The following is a 21,988-nucleotide window of genomic DNA, read 5'->3' on the forward strand; positions in this document are numbered from 1 at the left end:
TACCATGCCAGTTTTATTCCCATTGAATATTTACACCTTGGACAGCATCCTTGCTCACATAAAGTAGAAAACAGGTATGATAAAACATGGCTTGAAAAATGACCGGAGTATGCACCTACAGTACTGTACACTAAATAAAACACACAAGGCAGCAACACTCAGGGGCCAGAAACACTGCTACTACAGGTCAGTCACGGAATCATAATTTACAGTAAAAATGGGCACGTCCCAAGGCTCAATTTTTATTTTCTTTTGTCATTTACAGTAGAATAAATATTTTGTTGCTATTGCTACACTTTAAATTTACATTCTAACCTATTAAATGCAGGAAAGCTAGTGTAAAGCATGTAGATTAAGTGTAGGTCCCATACGTATGACAGTTTGTTCAAGACTAGTAGGTTTTGTTTTGTATCTTTTTTAACTTATTAAATGGCTAGTGGGAAAGATTTGTGCTTGTGATCAGCTCTTAATTTCAATTTTTACATCAAAGCGTCCCTGAAAACGGTCTTTCTCACTGTACCCAATGTTCTCCCCATATGCCTTACACTCGACGCGAATCTCAGTGTCCAAGGTGAGGTTGGTGAACTGCACGGCCAACAGGGGCTGCAGGTACCTGGGCTGCAGGAGCTTGCCGTAGTAGGGATAATACTGCAGAGGAAAGCCGGAGTAGCCACCCAGGCCAAAGTACTCCACGTTCCCAACTTTATCCTTATCTTCGTCTCTCTAAAAACCAGAGTGAAAGGAGAGTTGAATGGCTCACATCATGGATCTCCACTTCACAATGAGATTCTCAACCCCAAACAGTGTGCAGATACTGCTAGAGGGAAATCCGCCCTCCCCGGACATGCTAGCTCAGACCTTGCTCAAGCAGTGGAAGACACCGGCAGGTGTCTGATGCCACAGTGGGGTACATACGTTCAGTATAATCCACAGGGGCCTGAGAGACTGTCACAAAAGGAGCTATTCTCACTGTGCAAATGGGGAAACCAAGGCAAATACCAAATAAGTATCTCTCAAAGCCTACACAGCCTCCCGGAAATGAGGTCAACCATGAAAAATGTCCTGGCCTTGTCCCAGCAATATCACTCCCAGTGACACCGTCTCCAAAGGTCACCTACTTCTCTCATTTCTTACACCCATCTCCTTTTTTGGTGCCAGCATAAAATAGCTTTTGGGGATTCCCTTTTATTCTGCCTTCTCTCTAAACAATTCATCAGGTATCTATTTTAAGATCTGGAGGGAAAATGGGATGTCTATTACTTTAATCTTTAAAATTTTTTTAAAGAGAAGTCCATACTACCAACTGTTAGGTGACAGTCTTCACTTAAAAAAAAAAAAAAAAAAAAAAAAAAAGCTTGGTCCCACATTTTTAACATATGCTGTGAGGCACTGAGAAGCACTTCTACATTCAGTAGAAAATTACTGAACAAAAGGGCCAGATTTCAGAAATGAGTGTTCATAACTCAGTCCTGCTGTGACTTTCTATCGGCATTGAAAACTGCTCAGAATGACAGTTCTGTAGCTCAGTAAGGAATTATTTAAACCAGTATTCCAATGAACTAAATTCAGTTATCTGAATTTCTTGTACCAAAGGAGAAAAGTCCATGTGGTTTTATTTTTGTTATACTTTTCTGTCCTTGTGAGTTTACCCAGTAGTTACAGTAACTCTAGTTCCTGAGACTGGTATCTGAAAGCAATGTTTCTCATTTCCTATGTTAGAATTTCACCTCTAACTTAAAACAGTCTCATCCACCCGGTCCCCTGCCCTGATCCCACCACCCTCGGTGACCCATGTGTCCTTACTTTGCCAGTGCACTGAACAGGCAGCACATTCGGATTATACTTCATCACCGGGTAAGTCTCCAGGGACTCATTCTTGGGAGGCTAAAAGTAAAACCCACTTTGGTAAGAATTTTTTCTTTTAATTTCTGAAAAATAAAACTGGTTTGCAGCCCAAACCAATACACATTGTCACAATAAATCAACTGAAATAATAAAACACATCAGGATAGTAAAACAAACGACCCCCCTGACCAATCTCAAATAAATCTGAGTTTGCTGAAATGAAAGTGAACCGCCAAGTGCTGTGAGCACCACAACCAGGCTGTGATGCAGCCAGTGCTAAATGGAATGTCAGTAGCGACCAACTGGACACGTCACTCGAGGACAGTGAAACGTAAGAGCCAACCCCAAAACAATGCTCACAATTTGCTGAGGCATGGGAAAGGTGACAATGGACACCTGTTTGCACACAGCCCAGGCTTTCCTCTGTGCCATGGGAGACAGCACCTCTGCAAGCAGACTTTCCTCTTCCGTGCTCCAGGGCTGGGGAGGCTGCCACCGAAGGAGGGCTCCCTCCTAGCTTGTTAGCAAAGTCTGGTGTGTAGAATGGCTGGAGGGTACTGCCCAGGGCCCCGCACCCAGCCCTTTCTGCTACAACCCTGGCTCGACCTCGTCAGAGGTGCGATGAGGACAGCCGCCTGCTTGCTTCTAGCAGCACAGCATATGACCTACAGGGTCTGATTAAGGTCAGACGGAATGGACAGTCCTGCACCTCTGGAAGTAATTGATAATGCAGTGCTACTCTTCATTGTGGAAAAACATGATCATCTAGATTTGAGTCTTTTCAAACTGTCTGCCAGCAATATATTTATCTTTAAAAAAATAGGATAAAGTGCTTATTGATCAAAGAAGTTGCCAGAATCTACCCTGTGAAGCTGAGGAAATGCACACCAAGTGAGATGCCGGACTCCTGCCACCACTAACAAAAGCACTCCTGACAGCAGGACAGGTGGGTCCTGGGTGGGAGTGATGAATCAGAAGGGTGATGGACCACCAGGCTGGAGACAGGCATGCTACCGTATCCTCACTAACAGGCACTCCACCCAGGGAAGAGACGAATCACAGCAGGCCAGGCTTTGCCTCTGTGAGGTGCAAGCACCCCTCAGTCCCTTGAGGAGGACTCCGGAGATGAGCTTCGGTCATCTGCAGCCACACCACACCAGTCCTTTTATTGCTAAATAGTCGGCTGATCTCGGAGCATTCCTGAGCAATATGAATATCAAATCCACGTGTGCTGTAACGGTTCTCACCACTTTTCTTCCGTCGGATCTTTGTACATATAAGTGAGGAGAAGATTAAAATTCTGTGGCGAGGTACACTAAGGCCTGCAGGAGCGCCACCAGGCCAGCCAGCCAGCTGCCCACCTGCTCACCCATGTCTGTCTTTGGTGGCAATAAGAGAGCGCTGGGGTATGCTTCAGTTAATAAAACTTTTCACCTCTACACTCAGTTTCTTTTGAAAATATTATTCATGGGTATGTAAGCAAGTTTGTGGAAACAAATTAATAGCATTCAGTAGAAATTACTGAATAGAAGGGCCAGATTTCAGAAAAGAAGTGAGTGTGTTCATAACGGTCCTTCCCCGAGTCTCCACCAGGCTGAAAACTGCTCACGCAGGCAGCGCTCATGACAGAGGGACACCTGTGAGACACGACTCATGAGGGAGGGTGGCACTGTTCCCTTCATAATGGGGAGGATAAAATAACTGATTTTGTAAAAGCAGAGATGACACAAATAATTTTTTTCTTTCTTTTAAAGAATTAATATGTTCGCACAAAATGATGAGCAATGCCATCTGCTGTTTTTCAGAGATCTCAAGGAACGGTTCCCCATTACAGCTGTAGAAAGCCAACTGAACGGTTATCAAAGTTTGGTTTAGGTGGGGTTTCTTTTCTGTTTACTGCAATGAAGTCTTCATTCAGGGAAAAAAATTTATGTTTTCAGACTATCAAACAATTTTTGAAAATTCTTGTGGCTCCAGGCAGACCAGAAATATGACTGCATATCCAGGAGATTTAATTCAAAAATATCTTTTTCCATCTGTAAAGAGTTTTCATGTCATAGAAAGGATACTAAGCAGAAATATTACGAAGAGGGCTACAGGACTTACTTCAAAATCTGGTTTTGCCACTCACAATTTCTATAACTAGAAAATGAGATTCACATTTTAACCCCAGGAATTCCAGGGGAGATACAAAACTTTCTGGTGTTGCTCTACTGATTAGGCTTCCAACTGAACATACTTTAGAACTCCTGTATACTGATTATCTTTTCATATCAATTACGTACTTTATCTCAATTCCAAAATTTAAAATATCCCCACTTGCCTTTGGCTTGAAGCCCAGAACTCGGTTGAGCTTTATGATGATGCAGGGCTTGCCCTCTCTGTAGCCGTAAGTATCATCCTCTAGTCCAGAGCAATTTCCCAGCCACTCAAGTCGGAATCTACACACCTTTCGCTCTCCTCGTTCATGGTTATACTCTCCTCGTTCTTTGGGTTCACTGGGCACACCTACAAATACAAACATCATCTTGCTATTATACCAGCAACTCCCTAAGCACCACCAAGAAAGGAAGAGGGGCCTTGTCCCTTGTCTCGATTTCCTATTCCAAGCTAGTGCTCCTCTTCATGTCACGCACAGCGTGACACTCTCCAGCAGCCTTCTCTCCCTCCATGGGAGAGAAGCCTAAGAAGACATGTCAATGAAGGTGAGAGCTGGCACAGGGCCCACTGCAAAGCTTTACGGTACCTGTGCTTGATGATCAGCACCCACCTGGTCTCTGGCAGTACCTCTCTGCCTCTAAATCATGGACGACTCAGCTATTTTAGAAGATGGAAAGGAAACTGGGTCATGCTTCATCAGCAGCGTCATTTACACAGTTCAACATAGGCTTAGTTCAATAGCAGGTACATTGTAACACAAAAGAACTGTCACTCATTTTTGGAACTGGTAGTTTTCAGTCAGAGTTTCTTAGTTTTTCGTCAGAATTACCCCTAATTAGTACGTTAAATAGTAAGAGGGAATAGCTCATCTCCTCACCCAGAGTGCTCAGCTTCCTAAGATGCATTCTTCTCAATATGGCCAGAGTTTAATTTCTAATTATTTCAGGAGCATTCCTCAACCAGAAGGCAATGAATAGATAAGGAAAATTAAAATTAGCAAGAAAGAAAATGAACCACAAACATCTACAGGGAAGCTACTTACTGCCACAGTCTTCAAAAATCATGTCATCCTTCTGGGCCGTGTCTTTGTACTTCTCCAGGAACCTCATCATATTCAGCACGTAGGCCTCGTAGCTCTTGGGATCATTAGGGCGAAAGGAAATTTCAGTCTTTTGGAGCTGAGGAATCTGTGTTAATCCTGGACCAAGTGGAGAGGTAGGAAGATGGGTTCATCAGGGAGACGTCAACGAGGTCACTGGAAAGCAGACCCTCCCTGAACACGCACACTTGCCCACCCCACCCTGGCTAAAGCAGTGAGTTGATTTCCTACCACCCTGTGCAACTGCTTCTCAGGCACTTAGATTAAGCACCTTGGCGTAATATCACATACTGAGCAATTTCCTTCCCATCACTCCACAGTAGGCCCTACCTACACTTCACGAATGACAACACGGCTTGCACAGAAGGGCCAGTACTTGGCTCAAGATCACAGCAAGTGGGATCAGAATTCCAGCCCAGGTGTGCAGTGCTCCAGAGCCTGCTGTCTCTCTAGGAACCTTGTGTGCACATTTTAGCTAGTAGGGCGTACAGGTGACAGACCCTCCTGAATGACAGGAAGCTGTGAGCACCAAGATCTTCCTGTATGTCCCACATCAACACGTTCACACCACTCCAGGTCCACACCGACGCTGCTCCACAGACACGGTCCTTCAGCTATTCTAACCTCACGTGGATCTTTTAGCCTCAACTCGGGTACCTAGGGTGTACATGTGGTTACCAACCCAGGTCTGAGCACATCAGTACCAGGCAAGGTAAAATTAAGTCTGTGTGCCTAGGGTTTGCACTCTGTGCCTCCCACCATGCCCGCAGGTCAGGAAAGCACCCACATCACTCCCTGGGGGCTGCAGCCTCGGAGGCGCCACGCCATACCCACCCATTCAAAGCACAAGACTCAAGACTCTTAACAAGCATCAATAGATGCTGAAGAACCCTGGTTTACTGCTCTCAGAAATTATCATCTATGAGTGGCAATACTGACAGGTGTGAAGAGAGAGAGAATCAAAGCAGAGGTGGAGACTGCAGTAGTTAAAACTCAGCGGCACCATCTGGGGGCCTGAGGGCCAGCAGCAATGGCACCAAGTGGCTATTATTTTTTTAGTTACTAAGGATGGCTCTGAGCTTCACAAGTGGCTCTGGGAGCAGGCTTTTCCAAGGACACAACGCCCTAGAAGAATGGAAGGGCTGCAGATGAAGGGAAGGAGCGTGAGGGCGGAGAGGTGCGCAGAGGAGCGCCCAAGACAAGACCGCAGGAGAAACCTGAGAAGCATGAGGTGGGATCTGAAGGACACGGAGAGCAGCTGTGGACAGGGGTGGAAATGAATCCAAGGGGAGCAGCAGCATCTGCTCACGGGAGCTCTTCACTTTACAGTGGAAGAGGTCACCACAACCGAACATCATCGTCTAAAGCACCTTAAACACTCCTGAGTGATCTCTCTACGTTAAGTTTGGAAACCACACTGTGATCACATATAGTGCAAAGGAGCCTGCAGTAGTGAAGCCACCAGAGGTGCACAAAGATACCCCCAACACCCACACAGGGCAATGGGGAAGGCAGCTGGCGACGGTCATTCCCAACTTGAGTCACGCCAGCTCGCCTGGGCCTGGGGGACGTGCAGGGCAGCCCAAAGCAAGAAGCTCACTGGAGCTCAGAAGAAGAACGCATGGTGTTCCTAGAACAGCCTTCAAGCCTGGAGGAGACAGACCCGAGAGGCCCTGGAGACAGGCCAGTGCCTCGGGACCTGCCAGGCAGGAACGGCCTTTACAAGCCCCGAGTGTTGGGGCAGAGCAACACCTGAAGATGCAGAAGAGTTGGAGGGTCAATGAAGCTGAGGAGCAGCCCCGCAGAGGCTCCGAGGGAGGGAGGGAGGGGCAAGAACTGCAGCTGGCTGACAGAAAGAACATCAGTGTGACAAGTGACAAAGACGCACCCTGTGGCCCAGCAGCAGTGGCTGCTACAGCAAAAATCAAACTGCTAACAAAACGTAAGCAAGACCAGCGTGAAATCTGAGCATCTCACCCAACAGACTGCGAGCAGGAGAGGCCCTGGAAGGCCCAAGGTGAGCGTGGGGACCGACTGCAAGGCTCCGTCCTGCCTGGGCCACACCCAGGCGTCTGCCTCTCCTGTGCCAGATGCCCCTGCATTCTCCCTTCCAGTGGCCAAAGTACCTTTTGTTGACATGTGTCTGGAGAACAGTGAGGCTACTTCGCAGATTCTCCCACAGAAAAAAGGACAGAAAGCAGGTGGGATTGTGCAGGTGCTTCACTCCCTGGCTACGTCAAGTCCAAGTATCCACCACTGAGAGACCAGGCGACCTGTGTCAGGCCCGAATGTCAGCTCCTCCCAGTCAGTCACGCTAGTGTTTTTCGGGATCCCTGGAGCGGGGGTCTACAACGACGCCTGTGCCAGCCTTCCGTGTCACCAAGCACCTGTTAGCGAGCACCTGACGTCTGACGTGGGATGGAGCTGCGCTGACCCAGAGTCCTGCACGGTTCATCTCATGTCTGCCTAGTAAGGCAAACAGGAAATGATGAAAACGCAGGGGGCTCACACCGACTGCCATGAAAGCTCAACTCCTTCAGGAAGCAGCGCTCGGGACCTCGGCGGCCAGGTCTGCACGTTAACACAGGAGAGAAACGCAGACTGAGGCTGCTGGGAGATCTTGACCACTCTACCAAGAAGCATCAAAAACTGATGAGCTGGAAATACAAGGGCTGAAATGGTCAGTTAAGCACTGAGTCTTGGGATCCCTAGGACCTGCCCAGCTGGGTTAGATCTTGGGCCAAAGTCTCTGTCCTGTCCTTTCCATTTTAAGTAATAACTATCTTTGACAGAAGCAGCCAAGGAGTGACAGCAAAGTCCCAGGAAGCTCAGCCATGCTTACTCTCTTCTGTAGGGTTAGGGCTGTCCTGAGGCATCTCAGAAGGTAGTAATTAACATAAGCCTTAGTGGCCATCCTTTTAATATGCCCAACTTCTGATTCAAATGTTTCCAGAAAAGATGTACAAATAATTTGGGTTCAGGTCACACAGTGTCCTGCAGACACTCACTAGGAGCACACATGTACTACATGTGAGTGCAAGCAGAAGAGGCCAACCCAGCGTGGGCCGCTGCCTCCCAGAGGGCTCTTCTGCAGATCTCAGTCGAGCATCTACTTTCTCTGCCTCCTGTCTTTTCAGCCAGATAGCCTAGGATTTCCTCATCCTCGAAGCTACTAGAAGTCAGTCATCTGGCCTATTCTGTCCTGGACAGTCTCAATTAGGAGACTTCTTGGACAAGATCTTCTCCAAACCCTTAGGGAAATTCCTCTTCTCAAAAGCAGTTTCTCTAAAGCAATCAGATACTCCTGAGAGCAGGCAAAGGACCCTTGAAATGATGTCCAAACCCTTCAGATCATTCACTCTGCTTTTATGAGACTACTGACAAGAGAGAGGAACAGGACTGGATTTGGCAACTTTATCATCTGCAGTCCACAAATTCCCCAGTTCTAACGCTTCCCAAGGGTGCACGAATCCCACCTTGTGGACTGGAATTCTCATCTTCATGTCTGCACTAGATGGAACACTCTAGGCCTGTCCCTTCTCTAGTGCCCATTCCTTAAAGTTATAGTAATACTGAGAACAATGATGAGCTTTGTTTGCAATGTGACTCCCAGAAGCCAGGGATAGCAGAACACCCAATCAGTGGCTTGTGGTTTCAAATTATAGCCCAGGACAGATCTAAGCACTTGCCTCCCCAGTACCTGAACTCAAGTCTACCAGGTTAGGCTGCACTGGCTGAGCTCTCCCCTGGGCACCACTCGTACAATAGGAACATTTGTCTTAAGCTACACATCATGTTTAATCAAGCCCCTGAAAGGACTGAAATAGTAATGTGGGTGTGTAGTATTTTAATATTTGGTTTTCAATGAGTATTTCGACTATGCATAAGATTTAGACTTTTTAAAGAAACAGCCCCTGGGCTTCCCACTAGCTTTTTGGAGATACACTGCACAGTCACGTCTATGCCCCTCCCAGGCACCCAGAGGCTGCCCATCTCCTAAGAAATAAGGAAACACATTCTCCACACTGTTATAGGTGTTCACAGCAGAAGGGAGATGGACAAGAGAGAGAGGGGAAGGAAGCCAGGCCCAGTGCCCCATCCCCTTAACCCCTACAGCTTAGGAGGCCGAGGCAGGAGTATTGCAGAGTATTGCAAATTCGAGGCCAGCCCTGGCGACTTGGCAAGACCAGGCTGGAGATGTAGCCAGTGGAAGAGCTCCCCTGGGTTCAATCCCCAGTGCCAGCGGGAGAGACAAAAGAAGAGGCTTTCCATTAAGAAGTATTTCATCGGGGGCTCAGGTTGTGGCTCAGTGGTAGAGCACTCAACTAGCCCAAGTGAGGCCCTGGGTTCAATCCTCAGCACCACATAAAAATAAAATAAAGGTATTGTGTCCACCTACAACTAAAAAATAAATATTAAAAAAAGTATTTTTTTTCAATTATGTTTATAATGTAGCAAGATTATAATATCTGTATTTGTGAGTCTGAAGTATTTAAACTAGAATGCAGCCATTTTAACCTTGTAGCAGCACGAGTAAATCCCAAAGCACAGCTGCTGGTAACTGTCATTTAATACATCTGATGAATCACCAGCCAAGTACTCTAAATAGGTATCGTTTTCCATAGAAACCTCCAAGAGACTACCATATGACTAAGCAGGCCCAGGAGCAGAGAAATGCTCTTGAAGGTAGCCACACACACAAGGCACCCTTATCATGGTCTCCTATACACTCCAAGTTGGAAAGTGATTTCCAGTTGAAAAAACAACTGCAGGGGCCTGTGTGACTTTACACACACACCTTCAATGGTAGCACTCCATAGGATAGAAGATATTTCTAGGCTGTTATTTTGTTTTCATATTACAGCTGTGGGTTCTTAGTTCAACTTACCTAACAGAATATAGAAAGGGCACAGGAAAAAGGCCACTCTGTGCTTTCTGGAAACTCAGTGACTCTGACTCTCCTCCCACCTTAGAGTCAGCCTGTGGCTCAGGCTAGAACCAGCCAGGAAAAAGCCTCCTGCAAGCAAGCAGGGTCACTTCTGTCCCCTGCTGGACACCGTCCGCCCCCTCTGTGAGGTCCTGGACGAACTGCACAGCTGCTCCCCACTGTCTCCTGAGGCCTTAAAGCCCTTGGTGGACAGAAATCTTTCCTCTGCTCAAGCCAAAGGTTGCACACTGGCTGAAGGCCCTTCGGCACTCAGGAATTAGCCTTTGTCACCAGACTTCCCTATAGTTGTATATTAATTTTCAGGCAAGCAGTGAAAGAATTATTTAGTTGGGATGATTTTTAAAAGCAGATACAATTCCACAGGAGCATTATGTTTGACATTTTGTACAGCTCGTATTTGTGACTGTTCCTAGGACAAGAAAGAGAAAAAACAGACAAATCCCAGCATTTTATACTAATGATGCATTTTTGTTCAAGGTCAAAGAACAAGAACACATGGTATATTTGACTTGTCTAAATATACAACATCATAGTAAGTAACTAATCTCCTGAAGGACACTGTGTTATGTACGTGCTATCCATTGAGGCCTACCCAGGCATGTGTGTGGGAAAGGACACACTTTACTGTTGGAAGCTGCTGGATAACACATCCTGGTTCATCTCCCAGCTTCTCTCCAGTCTCATCTGCGTCGAGCGAGCCTGCAGGTCCTGAGTTACTAGGGGGAGCCACTGAACCCACTGTCCTACCCGAAGGTCTGAGGTTGGCACTCTTTCCACTATCACCTTCCACGCTGCAGCCCTCAGAAATCGCTCAGCGACGCTCCAGCCCCAGCGCTGTCTTCGCCAGCACTCCCACGGTCTGGTACCTGGTGCTATTTGTCAGAGGTCTCGGCTCTGCTTACTCATCTTCAACTGTGCACAGAATGGAACCCATTTTTCCGCAACTCTGAGAACGCTTTAAGCTAGTCATTAAGCTTTCTATACACCCAAGTTGTGGCCTTGTCTTTAGAAAGAAATAGCTACATGGGTAGGTGAGTTGTCCAAGGTAGAGTCCCCTGCCCTGTGCCCTTTACCAGACCACGGGATGGGTAGTAACTTCTGGAAACCATATGCCAACTCATCCAACCTCCAGGGACAGGCTGCAGGACCATCTAGGGGCAGGAAGGGAGGAGGGAAAGTAAAAGCAGCTGACCTGCATGTGTGTTAGAGGAGAGACTGCAAACCAAGAGCTTCTAGTTAGGGCAGAAAAAAAAAAGAATAGAAAACACCTTTATCACACTCAGAAATAACAAGTCCTTCAAAGTATAAGGAGACCAAAGAGTTCCCATTTTCCCTCGGAAATCTAAGTGAGAGAGAGTAATAATACACTGTGATGTAGCTTGAAAAAAAATGAGCTTTTCTGAGATTGACATAATGACTTCTCAGGAATTCTACTTAAGCATGCTAAGATTTCACTGCAACAGCTTGTACCCTAATGGCTTTTCAGATTAGATGTCTTCCTCTCACAAACAAGACGAAATCGAGACTGCTGGTAGTGCACCGTGGCCTGCGCGTCTGCATCCTCCCTCCTCTCCTGCCCCATTCTGATACCAACAGGGCAAGGATATGACCCTTGCAAAGGGAGTTCTGCCACCGGGAGCCATCTTTAGAGCAAAACAAAAGGTCACCCACAAGCTGAAGAGGAAGAACAGGAGTGTACATTCAAACCTGCTTGCCAGGAAGCAAGCCACCTGGGAACCTCCCTGCACCCAGGATTGACACTAGGCGACCTTCAGTTCATTGCGCAGTAGCAAAGCCAAGTGACCTTGGGTGGGGGAAGGGCAGCGGTGGGTGGGAGGGAGACACCTTTCCATTACACCACGGTGCAGAGCAGCAGGGCGGGCAGGGCCAACAGGACAGGGCCTGAGGAGCACAACAGTGTGGGTGAGTCTGGGTGCCTGTGCACGTGCCCTCTTCCGCACAGCTGAGAACATCTACCCCCAGACCCAAGTGCAAGAGCAGGCTGGGGGAGACGCTGCCGACCATCATGGCAGGACATCCTGGCAGGGCCTCCTGTGGACGAGAGGGTGGCAGCTGCACAAGTGTAGTTGGGTGAAAGGTCACAGAGAACCACATATCACTTCAATCCTCTCCAATCCTTTAAAACTGGAATTTTTTTTATTTTTATTTTTTGGGTACTGGGGATTGAACCCAGGGGCACTTAGCCACTGAGCCACACTGACAGCCCTTTTTATTTTTTGCGACAGGGCCTCGCTAAATTGCTAAGGCTAACTTGAACTTGTCACCTCCCGTGTCAGCCTCCAGAGTCACTGGGATTACAGGCATGCACTACCACACCCAGCTAAAAATGTGTTTCTTCAGCCAGTGTTTTCCAAACTCCTCATAGAAAGCTAAGGTTTCACTGACTCCATGAAAACTTAAGTAAGCAAAGAAATCCCTGTCACTCACCCACAGCACACAGCCTGGGAATTCTAGCGAAAGGGCAGGCTACGGAGAAGAGTGGCCGTCACAGCCACCCTTTCCTCAACACCAGCAGGTGTATCTCCATAAAGTAGTGGTTGCCTTACATATATTACCTCAGTTAATCTCACAGGGTATTGCTCCCATTTTACAGTTGAGAAAACTGAGGCTTAGTGTAGCTAAGAAGTGTTCAAATAGTGTCCAGCTCCAACTGCTATTCCTTCTGAGGTCAAACTGAACATGGAGCTATGTGCAATGGAGCTTAGGATTTCAGAGGCTGCTTTGATATTTAGGATAGGCAACACAGAATTACCAATCATCAACCATTTTTTGAGCTACAAAAATAGCGATTTAGTATGTCTCAATATCTCAGCTGAGACTCTAGCCTTCTGCCTTCTAGGCGGAGTAGGCAGATCTGTTCCAACATCCCACATTGATGAGACTTTGTAAGGAATGTCACATGCATTAACAGCCACCATTGCTTGGGGCCAAGAAACCGGATGTGTTACCCACTTTTCCCTGAAACTTCACTTGCATTTTATAGTGTACTCTTTTTCTCTGTGATCTGCATGTTTGGCCTTTCAGCGTATCCAGTATTTCAGACACAGAGACCCAACGGCACTGCACAATTGTCACTGCTTAATTTGGCCACCACCACACATGCTATTTGGAAGAGATCTAATTACAAGGTATTCCAGTGGGGAGAGGGCACTCGACACCCAGTTGGGACAAGTCTGTTTTCATGCCTCACATTCAGCAGATAACAGCATTAGCTCGTCCTTGGAGCCTGTCTCACTTGCTAGGTACAGCTGACTTCGCGTTCTCGCTCTTTAACCATCACAAAAATGGAGGGTTCGGGACATGAAGTTGAAGCCAAAACAATTGTCAGGATATCCTTCCACACATTTGTTCAGTCTGCATACTTCAGGAATCGCTGTAGCTCTCCAAAATACAAATTTTTAAATCTTTTCTGAAAGGTGCCAAGAGGAGTCAGTAAGAGTCCCTTAGAACACACAGGGCCCTCAGGGACCATTCGAGGACCACAATTCTTGGCAGCCAGTGCTCCACAGCCCTGGCTGTAGGTCATCATTATTTTCAAATGAATGTCATGTCCCTTGGTAGAGACACAGACAAGCCCCACAGGGCAAGTGGGCAGGGGAACTTGGTCTAGACTCTCCTGATAAGGAGATGGGTAAGGAAGAGAAGAGAGAAAGAAATTCCAAGACAAATAACAGGAGACAACCGGGAAGGTGGGGACTCAAGACTTTCCTGTGACACAGACCAAAGGACAAGAACGCATATTTCCCAGATGAGCAACTAATACTGCTTTGGAGAAGTGAGGTTTGTCAGTACGTCCAACTGCTGTGAGCACACTAAATATAGGTACCAGGAACATGTCTTTTAGGCAGGGGGGCTGGAAGGACGGGGGGGGGGGGCAGACAGGGAGAGCGCGGGCTGGAAGGGACTGAGCACCTCAGACAGTCAAGTCAAGGTCATTTGCAAATCCTTATTTACAAGGTCAGGCGCTCTGGTTATTTGTTTTTGAAAGTGAAATTTCCCTTTTAGCAAAGAGCATGGAGAAGACTCCTGTTTTGTTTATCAAAGGCTGACTCTTCAAAATTTATATAGTCAAGGAACTTTTTCTTTTCTTAAATCTAGGAAATAAAAGGAACTGCTTGGCTTTGTGGTCATCTAATCATAAATTAGCATCACTGTGATTGAAGAATAGCGTGTAAGCGGCAAAAGCACAACAAAAGATTTACACAAACTTATGTCACTAATGCCACTGTAAGAACTCTAATAACAGGAGAGGGCATGGAGAGGCGCGGAGCTTCCTCAGCACAGAAGCCGCGTAAAACGTGTCTAGTTCAGACCCACAGCTTCTCTGCAGGCTGGGAAGTCTGCTTCAGCCTTTCCTAGGGGCAAGCGTGCAGCGCGACACAGGTGTAGACATTTTATATACTCACATGCTTTTCTTTTTCCACTTCCCTCCTAGGTGCACTGGAAGTATTCGAGGTTTGCCCACAGTGGAGGGCCATATAACTAAGGACTGTAAGACAACGCGTGCCACACGCTGAAGACCCTTCCCGCACCAGGGAGGTGGTATAGCAGCAGCCTCTGATCTGGGCTGCTCAGTGCCACAGACAGCATCAAGACTGTCACCTACAGGGAGTATTACTAAGCCCTTGCCTAGGGAAAGCAGAGGAGGACACATCTTCAGCACCCCCAGAGCAACCTCAAGGTCATTTGTGGATGGGAACTCAAAGTTGTGAATGCCGCTTCTCTCTCTAGGTCCCAGACAGTGAGCTTTTGAAAGAGCCACACAGTAAATTCATGTTTATTGTTGCTCGCTGCCTTGTCCTGCCAGCCCCGGCGTGGCAGCAGTGGGCCATTTATGCAGGGACTGATGTGGACACAGCTCAGCCTCACTGGTAGCACCCAGATCACACCAGGGGACTCGTGACAGTCTGCAGTTTTATGACAATCTTTTTGTTCACTTAAGCTGTTAGGGCTAATGGAGACAGTTAATTAAACTGCAAGGAGGATCCACAGAGCCAGTAAATAAAACTCATTAAACAAACAGGCATAAATATTAAGAAGTGAAAATGACTTTCCTCAAGGTCAAACTGAAAGTCAGTAGCAGGTGAGAGCCTGGACCCCTGAAGTCACTCAGTGGATGACCCACTAGGGCTTCACATCATCCCTAAAATAAGTTAGCTTTTTAAAACAGGAGCTCAAGTGCTTTTTCAAAAGGCTTCATCTGAATTTTAGGCCCCTCAGGGAGGAGAAGGGCATGTGTTGGAGCTGGGAAGGCCCTCGAAGGACCCCACTAACCACACCTGTGAGGGTCAAGGCCAGGAGAAAGGTCCTTAGGCCGACTTGCCCATGGTGTCACATGACTGGCAAGAGGCAGATTGGGTACAGGAGCAGACTCTTTGCCCTCACGCCTGAGCTGTGGAAGCAAGACATCGCCACCCCGCAGCTCCGCTGCACTGCAGGCAGGCGACGCAGCTGCGGCAGAGGTTCCTGTGTTCTCCTTCCAGGCCTGGTGAAACAGGATTGCAGAACAATGTCCAAAGGGGTTTTCTTAACCCTCTGGAGAAAAAGACCCTAGTTGTGTGGGTTTACCTGGTGGGGCCACCCGGTCCTGGTACGTGGGCTTAAATTCACTGATGGTGAGCAGCATCACTTGGATGGTTCCGATGAAGATGCCGGCCAGGCAGCCATAGAAGATCACGTAGAACAGAAGGATCTTAACTGCAGGGAGAGCAGAGGGACACAAAGGCTGTGATGGAGTCAGGGCGCGGAACCAAAGCCTACAGCTCCTGGGCGAGAACAGCTTCCTGCCCGGCTCCCCTCCGCCTGTTTCTGCAGAGCTGCCTTTTCCAACACTGATGGAAGAGGAAGCTTCTTCTTGTTTAGTGTGATGGTGGAGGAATGCTCGACTACGACCAAGATTCTGATGGGAGGTATTTTACTCCCGAAGGAAAAAAAATCATGAGGCTCACCAATAAAAAATCTAGAACTAAATCTGCATGCTTATGCAATGCATGTAAAATATGACAGCATGCTCCCTTGGAGACACACTCTCTTCTCTGGCTCATCCCTCGACACTGAGCACAACAATCCAGGCTCCTGCCCTTCCAAACTCTGTGTGCCTGATGTTTTATGCTGAGGGGGCTGACAGAGCAACCCAGCGCCACTCTCCTCTCCACTACCACTCCACCTTTGGGGTGTCACTGACCGAACACAGCATATTTCCATCAGGGGGACAAGACGAGGGGAGAAAGAGAACAATGGAAATCCTACAGTAAAAATGTCCAGCACGTTTTTATTTCATCTTCTGACACCCGAGCAATGACTGACTCGATGCACTCCATTTTCTTTTTCTCATAGTTAACAGGACAACAGAAGGAAGGCTGAGCTTGCTGCCAAAAAAGAAAAAGGGGAAAAAAAAAAATAAAACCACGCGAAGTCCACAGACTGGAACAGGCTATCAGTTACTGGTTTACGAGGATTATCTCCCCGATTAGCCGCGCAGTAACAGGCTGTACCAGGCATGGCCGGGCAGTCCTGTGCCAGGCAGGCAACTCCATGCGAATGCAGGAGAGGCAACCCGCACGCTGCACGGTTACCAAGTCAGGACCGACAGAGCAGCTTAGGTTACTTCTAAAAAGACCCAGAGCTCATGAACCACACAGAGGGTCCTTGGGGGAAAAAAAAAAAAAACAGAACAAAAGTGTTATTGAGGACAAGTGCCTCGGGTGGGAGGCGCCGGGGGAGGGGGCATGTCCAAGGTGGGAAGCGGCCACGTGGCCCTCTCCATACCTTCAAGACTTCCCCATCAGGAATGAACCGTCCAGGGCAACCATGCTAGGGAGCTGTCAAAGCCAGGAAAACACATAAAGCCAAGCCGAACCATTTAATCCTAACCCTTTCTCTCCTGTTACAAAAGAAAAGAGCAAGAAAACTAGGCAGAGGCACAGGACAGACAGGGAGGAGGGCAGAGGCTGCAAGAGGCAGAACCACAGCCGCCAGGGTTCCGTCCCTCCCAGCAGGACAAGGGTTAACGCTGCCTTCTGTATCTGAGCAGTAGTAGGCAAATGGCAAGGCTGTGACGTCAAGAGATCTGGAAAAATTTTCCAGTGAATGCCCCTAAGAGGTGCAGGAGCTGGTCGGCCAGTAAGAGCTCCCAGCTTGCTTCAGATTCTCCCCCCGCGCTGCCCTCCCAAGCCCACCTTGGATTCCTTAGCTCGATCACATCTGCCTCTTCTGATTACTCATCCCTGGACTCCAGATCCTTCATTCTGACAACAGAAGAAAGTACGTGCCCAAGGCTGCAGTTTAAAATACAAACAGGGCAAGGGAAAAACCAAGCCATTCGGAGGGCACATGGATCCAACTCATTCCGCCCATAGGACACCCCCAGAGAAGTGTGGAATTGTCCTCTTTCTGCTCTGATATGCTACTTAGCCAAACCTGCCCAGTTACTGCTGTGAGGCCACTTGGTTAGAGGGGAGCATGTGAGCCGTGAGCTCACTCAGACACGGGTCACCAGGGGCGACTTAAAAAAAGAGGGGAAAAAAAAAAGGGCTGGATAAATCCCCCCAACCAGCGGGGGCAGCACCATGGGTTAAGGGGTAGAGGTGTGTTTCCCTTTTAAGCAATTTGCCCTCCTTTTTAAAATAGCAAGCAATCATAAAGGATTTTAGTTAGGGGGAAGAAAACTGTATCCTTCAAAAGGTTATAGGCAGATGGGGAAAAAGGCACCTGGGACCAGTTCTACATTAAAAAAAAAAAACCACCAATGCCTCCATTAACCCAGCTGAAAAGGTGGAAAGCACAAGGTGATTTGCATGCTGTGATTTCTCCAGCAGGTGACAGGCTCGAGTCTCCTGCGTCCATCTTGGTGAAAATCTACCTATAAGCAAAACTGAGCCAAGGGCAGCCTGCCCTCGTCCCAAGGGCATCCATGTTGGGCCCAGAGCTGGAAAGGGGCATTTTCTCTGTATGAGACTGCAATCACTGTCACCTTCCCCGCGTAAGAGAGACTCTGTCATTTCTTACACTGCAAGAAAGGAGCAGACATTTCTGCCAAAGAAAAACTAGATTTAGCCCATCATCTGCACCTTGGGAAGGAGAGACAAGACACGACAGTCTGGTGTCTGCATTCACACATCACTGTACTCACACCTTGCTGGGTGGATCATCAAGACACAAATATTAACTAACACTGTCTCTCCCTCTCCCTCTCTCACGGTGGTGCTGCCCTATTAAATGTCGGCGTAAAGAACTAGCTGTTCCATACTGCTTTACGCTCTAAGGCAAATATTATCTAAGAAGAAGCATGGAATTGGAATGAGGAAAGAAATATATTTATGAAGGAAAAAATACACTAGAGGGCAAATTTCACAATATGCCTGGAGTCAGTGCAGACCCTGGCCCTGTGATGGGCATCGGGTGAGACCACCAGGGAGAGGCTGCAGCCAGCCTGGGGAGGAGGCCGCCCATTCCGCAGTGCACCTCCCAGGCCTCACTCAAGTTACCAGGAGTTGCTAGGAGATGGCCCTGGCTGGGAGCTGTTCACCCTAACACTGCATGGTTCTTCAGTTTCCTTTCCACATCAAAAAAACACACTATGCCTGAGACACTATGACAACAAGCCCACTGAGAAACGATCTCCCCAAAATGAAATAAAATATAAAAGGAAATAAGAAGCCATTACTTTAATGAACTGCATTTTGTATGGCTCAGGAACACCTGTGCTTCCAGTACTTCGGAATGAGGCTTCACCTTGACTAACCTTGAAGTATGATGCATTTTTAACCCTTCACTTTCAATCAAGGCAGACTCACTGTAGGATGCTTTTTTTTTTTTTTTTCTTCACAAAAATCATACTCCAGCTTCTTCCATTTCAAAATGTCAGCCAAGTACTATTTCCCTGACTCATTCTCTTGCAGATTCCCACAGATCCTCCCAAACAAGAACACTGCAACAGCCCCTTTCAGGTTGCCTTAGTGACTGCAGTGGGGGTGTCAGGGGTGTTGGTGGTGGTGGTGATGATGATGATACCAGAGGAGGAGGAGGGGGCAGTGATGCAGCAGGGAGAGGTCCCCCCTCCCTTCTGCAGTCACGACTCATAGATGTGCCTACAACTCTGCCCTTCAAAATGACCTTTCTAAAAAAATGTCAGCCTCCCGGTGTAGAGAGGCAAAAACAAGTAAGGTATCTAATTTTCAATGGCAGAATGGGGGGGTGTGGGGGGGTCCATCCAATGAAGCAACAGGCTGCACAAAATCTTGTAAGATGAGCTGTTTCTCCATTTATGCCATACATTTCTTACACTGACCCTGTGCTGCAATCAAACCCAAGCTGCTGGTCCGCATCTGTCCGTGTAGACCTTGAAAACCCTAGACTTTGCCGTCTTTCCAGTCAAGGCTTAGACCTCCTGACACGGAGATTACTGGGCCATTTCTGGGCTGTGGTGACTGGGGAAAAACCCGGCTATGATCATGAAATACTGCAGTGTGGATGGATTCCTCTTCCCCTCCCCATTCTCCTCTCCCTTCTAGGCACATATTTGGACTAGAAAAAAGGATGCGACAACATACAGCTTCATCTGCATTAGATCCGATTACCTCATGATTTTCTCTCAAACCCAAACCTTTCTTTTTAAGGACTTGGGATACGGCTAGGGGAGAGACATATCCAGTCTTCCGGAGCCTGACCATTCCCGGGAGGGAAGGGCTCAAGCGATGTCGGTAGCAGGCACTGAAAATTGCCAAGACGAGATCGCGACCGTACATATAACCCTCTGCCTGGTGGGGACTCCGCATTTCACACAGGATGACAAGCCCAGGCTGGCGTGATGAGAGGAGAACCTCCTATCCGATGCCCCTCCGCCCTGGCCAGCACGAAGGGTGCGGAACTGTCCGCAGGGCCTACGCTGGGGATGCGCCGCCCAGGGAAGACCAGGAGCTGAGCGAGCTACAGATCCCGTACTTACACCAACTGCCACCGGTCCTGCCCAGAAACTCCTTCTTCTCCGAGTTCCAGATGAATTTCTTCCAGCTGCCCTCCTCCTTGGCTTTTCCGCGGGCCATGGTGGCGGGTCAGCCGCGCCGGGAGGCTGCGGATAGGTGACTGCGGCGTGCGCCCTGGTTCCTCTCCGGCTGCCGCTCGGCGACCGGGCCCGGTTCTCCGCAGGCTCGACGCGCTGCTGCCGCTGCGGCTCTCCGAGTGCTAGACGCGCGGTGGAGGAGCCGAGGCAGGAGCGGGAGGAGGGGAGGCGGCGGGGGCGGAGGAGGAGGGAGGGACGCGCGGCTGGGCGGCTCCGAGCCCGCACCTATGGGGGGCGCGCAGCGGCTTGCCGGCTCTCGGGTCCGCCACGCACTCCTCTCGCCCTTGGGGGCGCAGGGGCTCCGCGAACCCGGTTGCCGCTCCCTCTGCCACTGGGGACGCGTGGGACCCCCGCCTCCTGTGACCTCTGCAGAGACAGTCAGGGGCAGGAGGAAGCCAGTGGGAAGGGCGCACCGGCGGACTGCGGGACCGGCAGCGCGCGCCGGCCACGAGCCGAGGAATTGGCCGCGGCGCACGCCCTACCTTTACTATATACCGCGCCTCCGCGGCCGGGGGCCCCGCCCATTGGCGGCCCGGGTGGCCAATCGCAGCGCGGAGGGGCGGGGCCTGAGTCTCGAAGGGGCGGGCGCCGGGCTGGCACAAAGGAGCGAGAAGGGGCCGGCTGGGGAGCGGGGGCGCGGAGAAGGGCGGAGGGAGCGAGAGCAGGGCTCCTGCGGCCCGCGTAGCGCCTTCCCAGCTCCTGGCTGGGCGCGCACCGCGCCTTCGGAGATGGAATGTACTGCACCTGAGTCGTCCGGAGCCCCGTGGAAGCCGGCAAGCCCGGCCCCACTGTGCCGACCCAGCCCTTCCTCCCGGTCTCCCCTAGCTGTAGGCCCACCTCTCCTAGGCCCTGGCGGGGTGGGGGAAGGTCACTCCGGGACGCCTGTGACTGCCCAGTTCCGCCCCGCCTGCCTCTCAGCTCCTGCACCTGCCGCCCCCTCGCACTCCCTACCACTGTGGCCGCAGTTCCGGCCCGTCCCTCTCCGCCAGGCCAACCCGGCCGGTAGCCCCGGTTTCTTACTCCTGGGCTGTGCTTCTTGTGGGCGGCCTGAACCACCTCGAGCAGGACAATTGCCAAACCCACCCTGGGCGGTAGCCTGGAGTGAGTCGTCCTATCGAAACCGGTTGTGGCTCAGGCCAGCCTAGACCCCGGGGGACAATGTCTGCACGTGACCCGGCCGCCCAGGACTCTCCTCGCCAGGTCGGTGGCTGGTATTCTAATTGGCATGCTTTCACGCCCCTTCGGGGGCGCCCCTTGGGAGTACCGACCTCTTCGCTGGGCTGTAAAAGTACATTTGAGAAAACCCAGGTCATGTGGCAGGACGTTGCAGGGCAGCCCTGGGCATGGAGTACCCCTTTCATCCTTTATCTGCCGTTGCTAAAAAGTCAAATTCTTGTTTTCATTTCCCTCCACTGAGCCCCAAAGCAGCTTCACAAATCACTTCTCAGGGCAGTGACACAGCAGAAAAATGAGGAATGCTCATGCAGTCCCTGCAGAGAAGCCCATCCCAAGAGAGCGGCATGACCCATCCTGGAAAGGGGGACTTCCCAGCCCCATAGCAAGGATCTCTCCAGTACAGAGATGCTTGCCCAGGCCACCCAAGGTTGTCCCCAAGGTCGACCTTGCAGGCCTGGAGACAAGCTTGACAAAATGAGCTCTGTCTCAGTCATCTTTCTCAAGGCCCACCTGAAGACCTGAGCAAACTTGAAAATTCCCAAAATTCAGGGAAGAAGAATCCACCTACTGGAACAGCCCCAGAGAGGCTGCTGCAGGGCTCTGTCAAGGGCAACTGTGAGAACAGCCTGTTGGGAGAGGAAGCCACCCCCTACTTTGCCCCTGCAGTGTTTATGTTGGC

At 49.4% G+C, this 21,988-nt stretch overlaps 3 protein-coding genes across 8 annotated transcripts in view; 2 read left to right on the top strand and 1 right to left on the bottom strand.

The window, feature by feature from the left end:
- The window catches only part of NME7 (NME/NM23 family member 7), a 201,046-nt gene extending 185,411 nt beyond the window's left edge, over positions 1–15,635 (top strand). For 2 of the 3 annotated variants that reach the window (XM_079106075.1, XM_079106072.1), the window contains exon 12: positions 14,172–15,635. In XM_079106075.1, coding sequence (XP_078962201.1) covers positions 14,172–14,219 — 48 coding nt within the window. In that variant the 3' untranslated portion in view covers positions 14,220–15,635. The remainder of the gene's footprint in view (positions 1–14,171) is intronic. The other variant, XM_079106073.1, reaches the window with a different exon arrangement.
- Positions 1–20,526, bottom strand: ATP1B1 (ATPase Na+/K+ transporting subunit beta 1). The gene is made up of 6 exons (XM_079106083.1): positions 20,020–20,526; positions 15,642–15,770; positions 5,048–5,203; positions 4,169–4,353; positions 1,804–1,884; positions 1–723 (listed from the first exon to the last, which is right to left on the bottom strand). Exons 1-6 carry the CDS (start codon positions 20,114–20,116, stop codon positions 460–462), a joined length of 912 nt encoding a protein of 303 aa, XP_078962209.1. The 5' UTR covers positions 20,117–20,526; the 3' UTR covers positions 1–459.
- The window catches only part of LOC306641168 (uncharacterized protein), a gene marked incomplete at its 5' end in the record, with an annotated part of 214,917 nt that continues 213,289 nt past the window's right edge, over positions 20,361–21,988 (top strand). For all 4 annotated transcript variants that reach the window (XM_079106078.1, XM_079106079.1, XM_079106077.1 and 1 more), the window contains one exon: positions 20,361–21,333. In XM_079106078.1, the coding sequence (XP_078962204.1) occupies positions 20,361–21,278 (918 nt within the window). In that variant the 3' untranslated portion in view covers positions 21,279–21,333. The remainder of the gene's footprint in view (positions 21,334–21,988) is intronic.

The sequence above is a fragment of the Sciurus vulgaris genome, assembly GCF_902686455.1.
Source record: "Sciurus vulgaris genome assembly, chromosome: 12".
NCBI classification, from domain to species: domain Eukaryota; kingdom Metazoa; phylum Chordata; class Mammalia; order Rodentia; family Sciuridae; genus Sciurus; species Sciurus vulgaris.

What these genes read in the sequence shown, in the direction of transcription:
- ATP1B1 (XM_079106083.1), bottom strand. Translation starts at nt 20,116, where the DNA reads ATGGCCCGCGGAAAAGCCAAGGAGGAGGGCAGCTGGAAGAAATTCATC. An exon ending in TTCTGGGCTTCAAGCCAAAG is followed by an intron (nt 1,885 to 4,168) that starts GCAAGTGGGGAT and finishes TTTTACTTTTAG; the next exon opens with CCTCCCAAGAATGAGTCCCT. An exon ending in CTGTTCAGTGCACTGGCAAA is followed by an intron (nt 724 to 1,803) that starts GTAAGGACACAT and finishes TCTGGTTTTTAG; the next exon opens with AGAGACGAAGATAAGGATAA.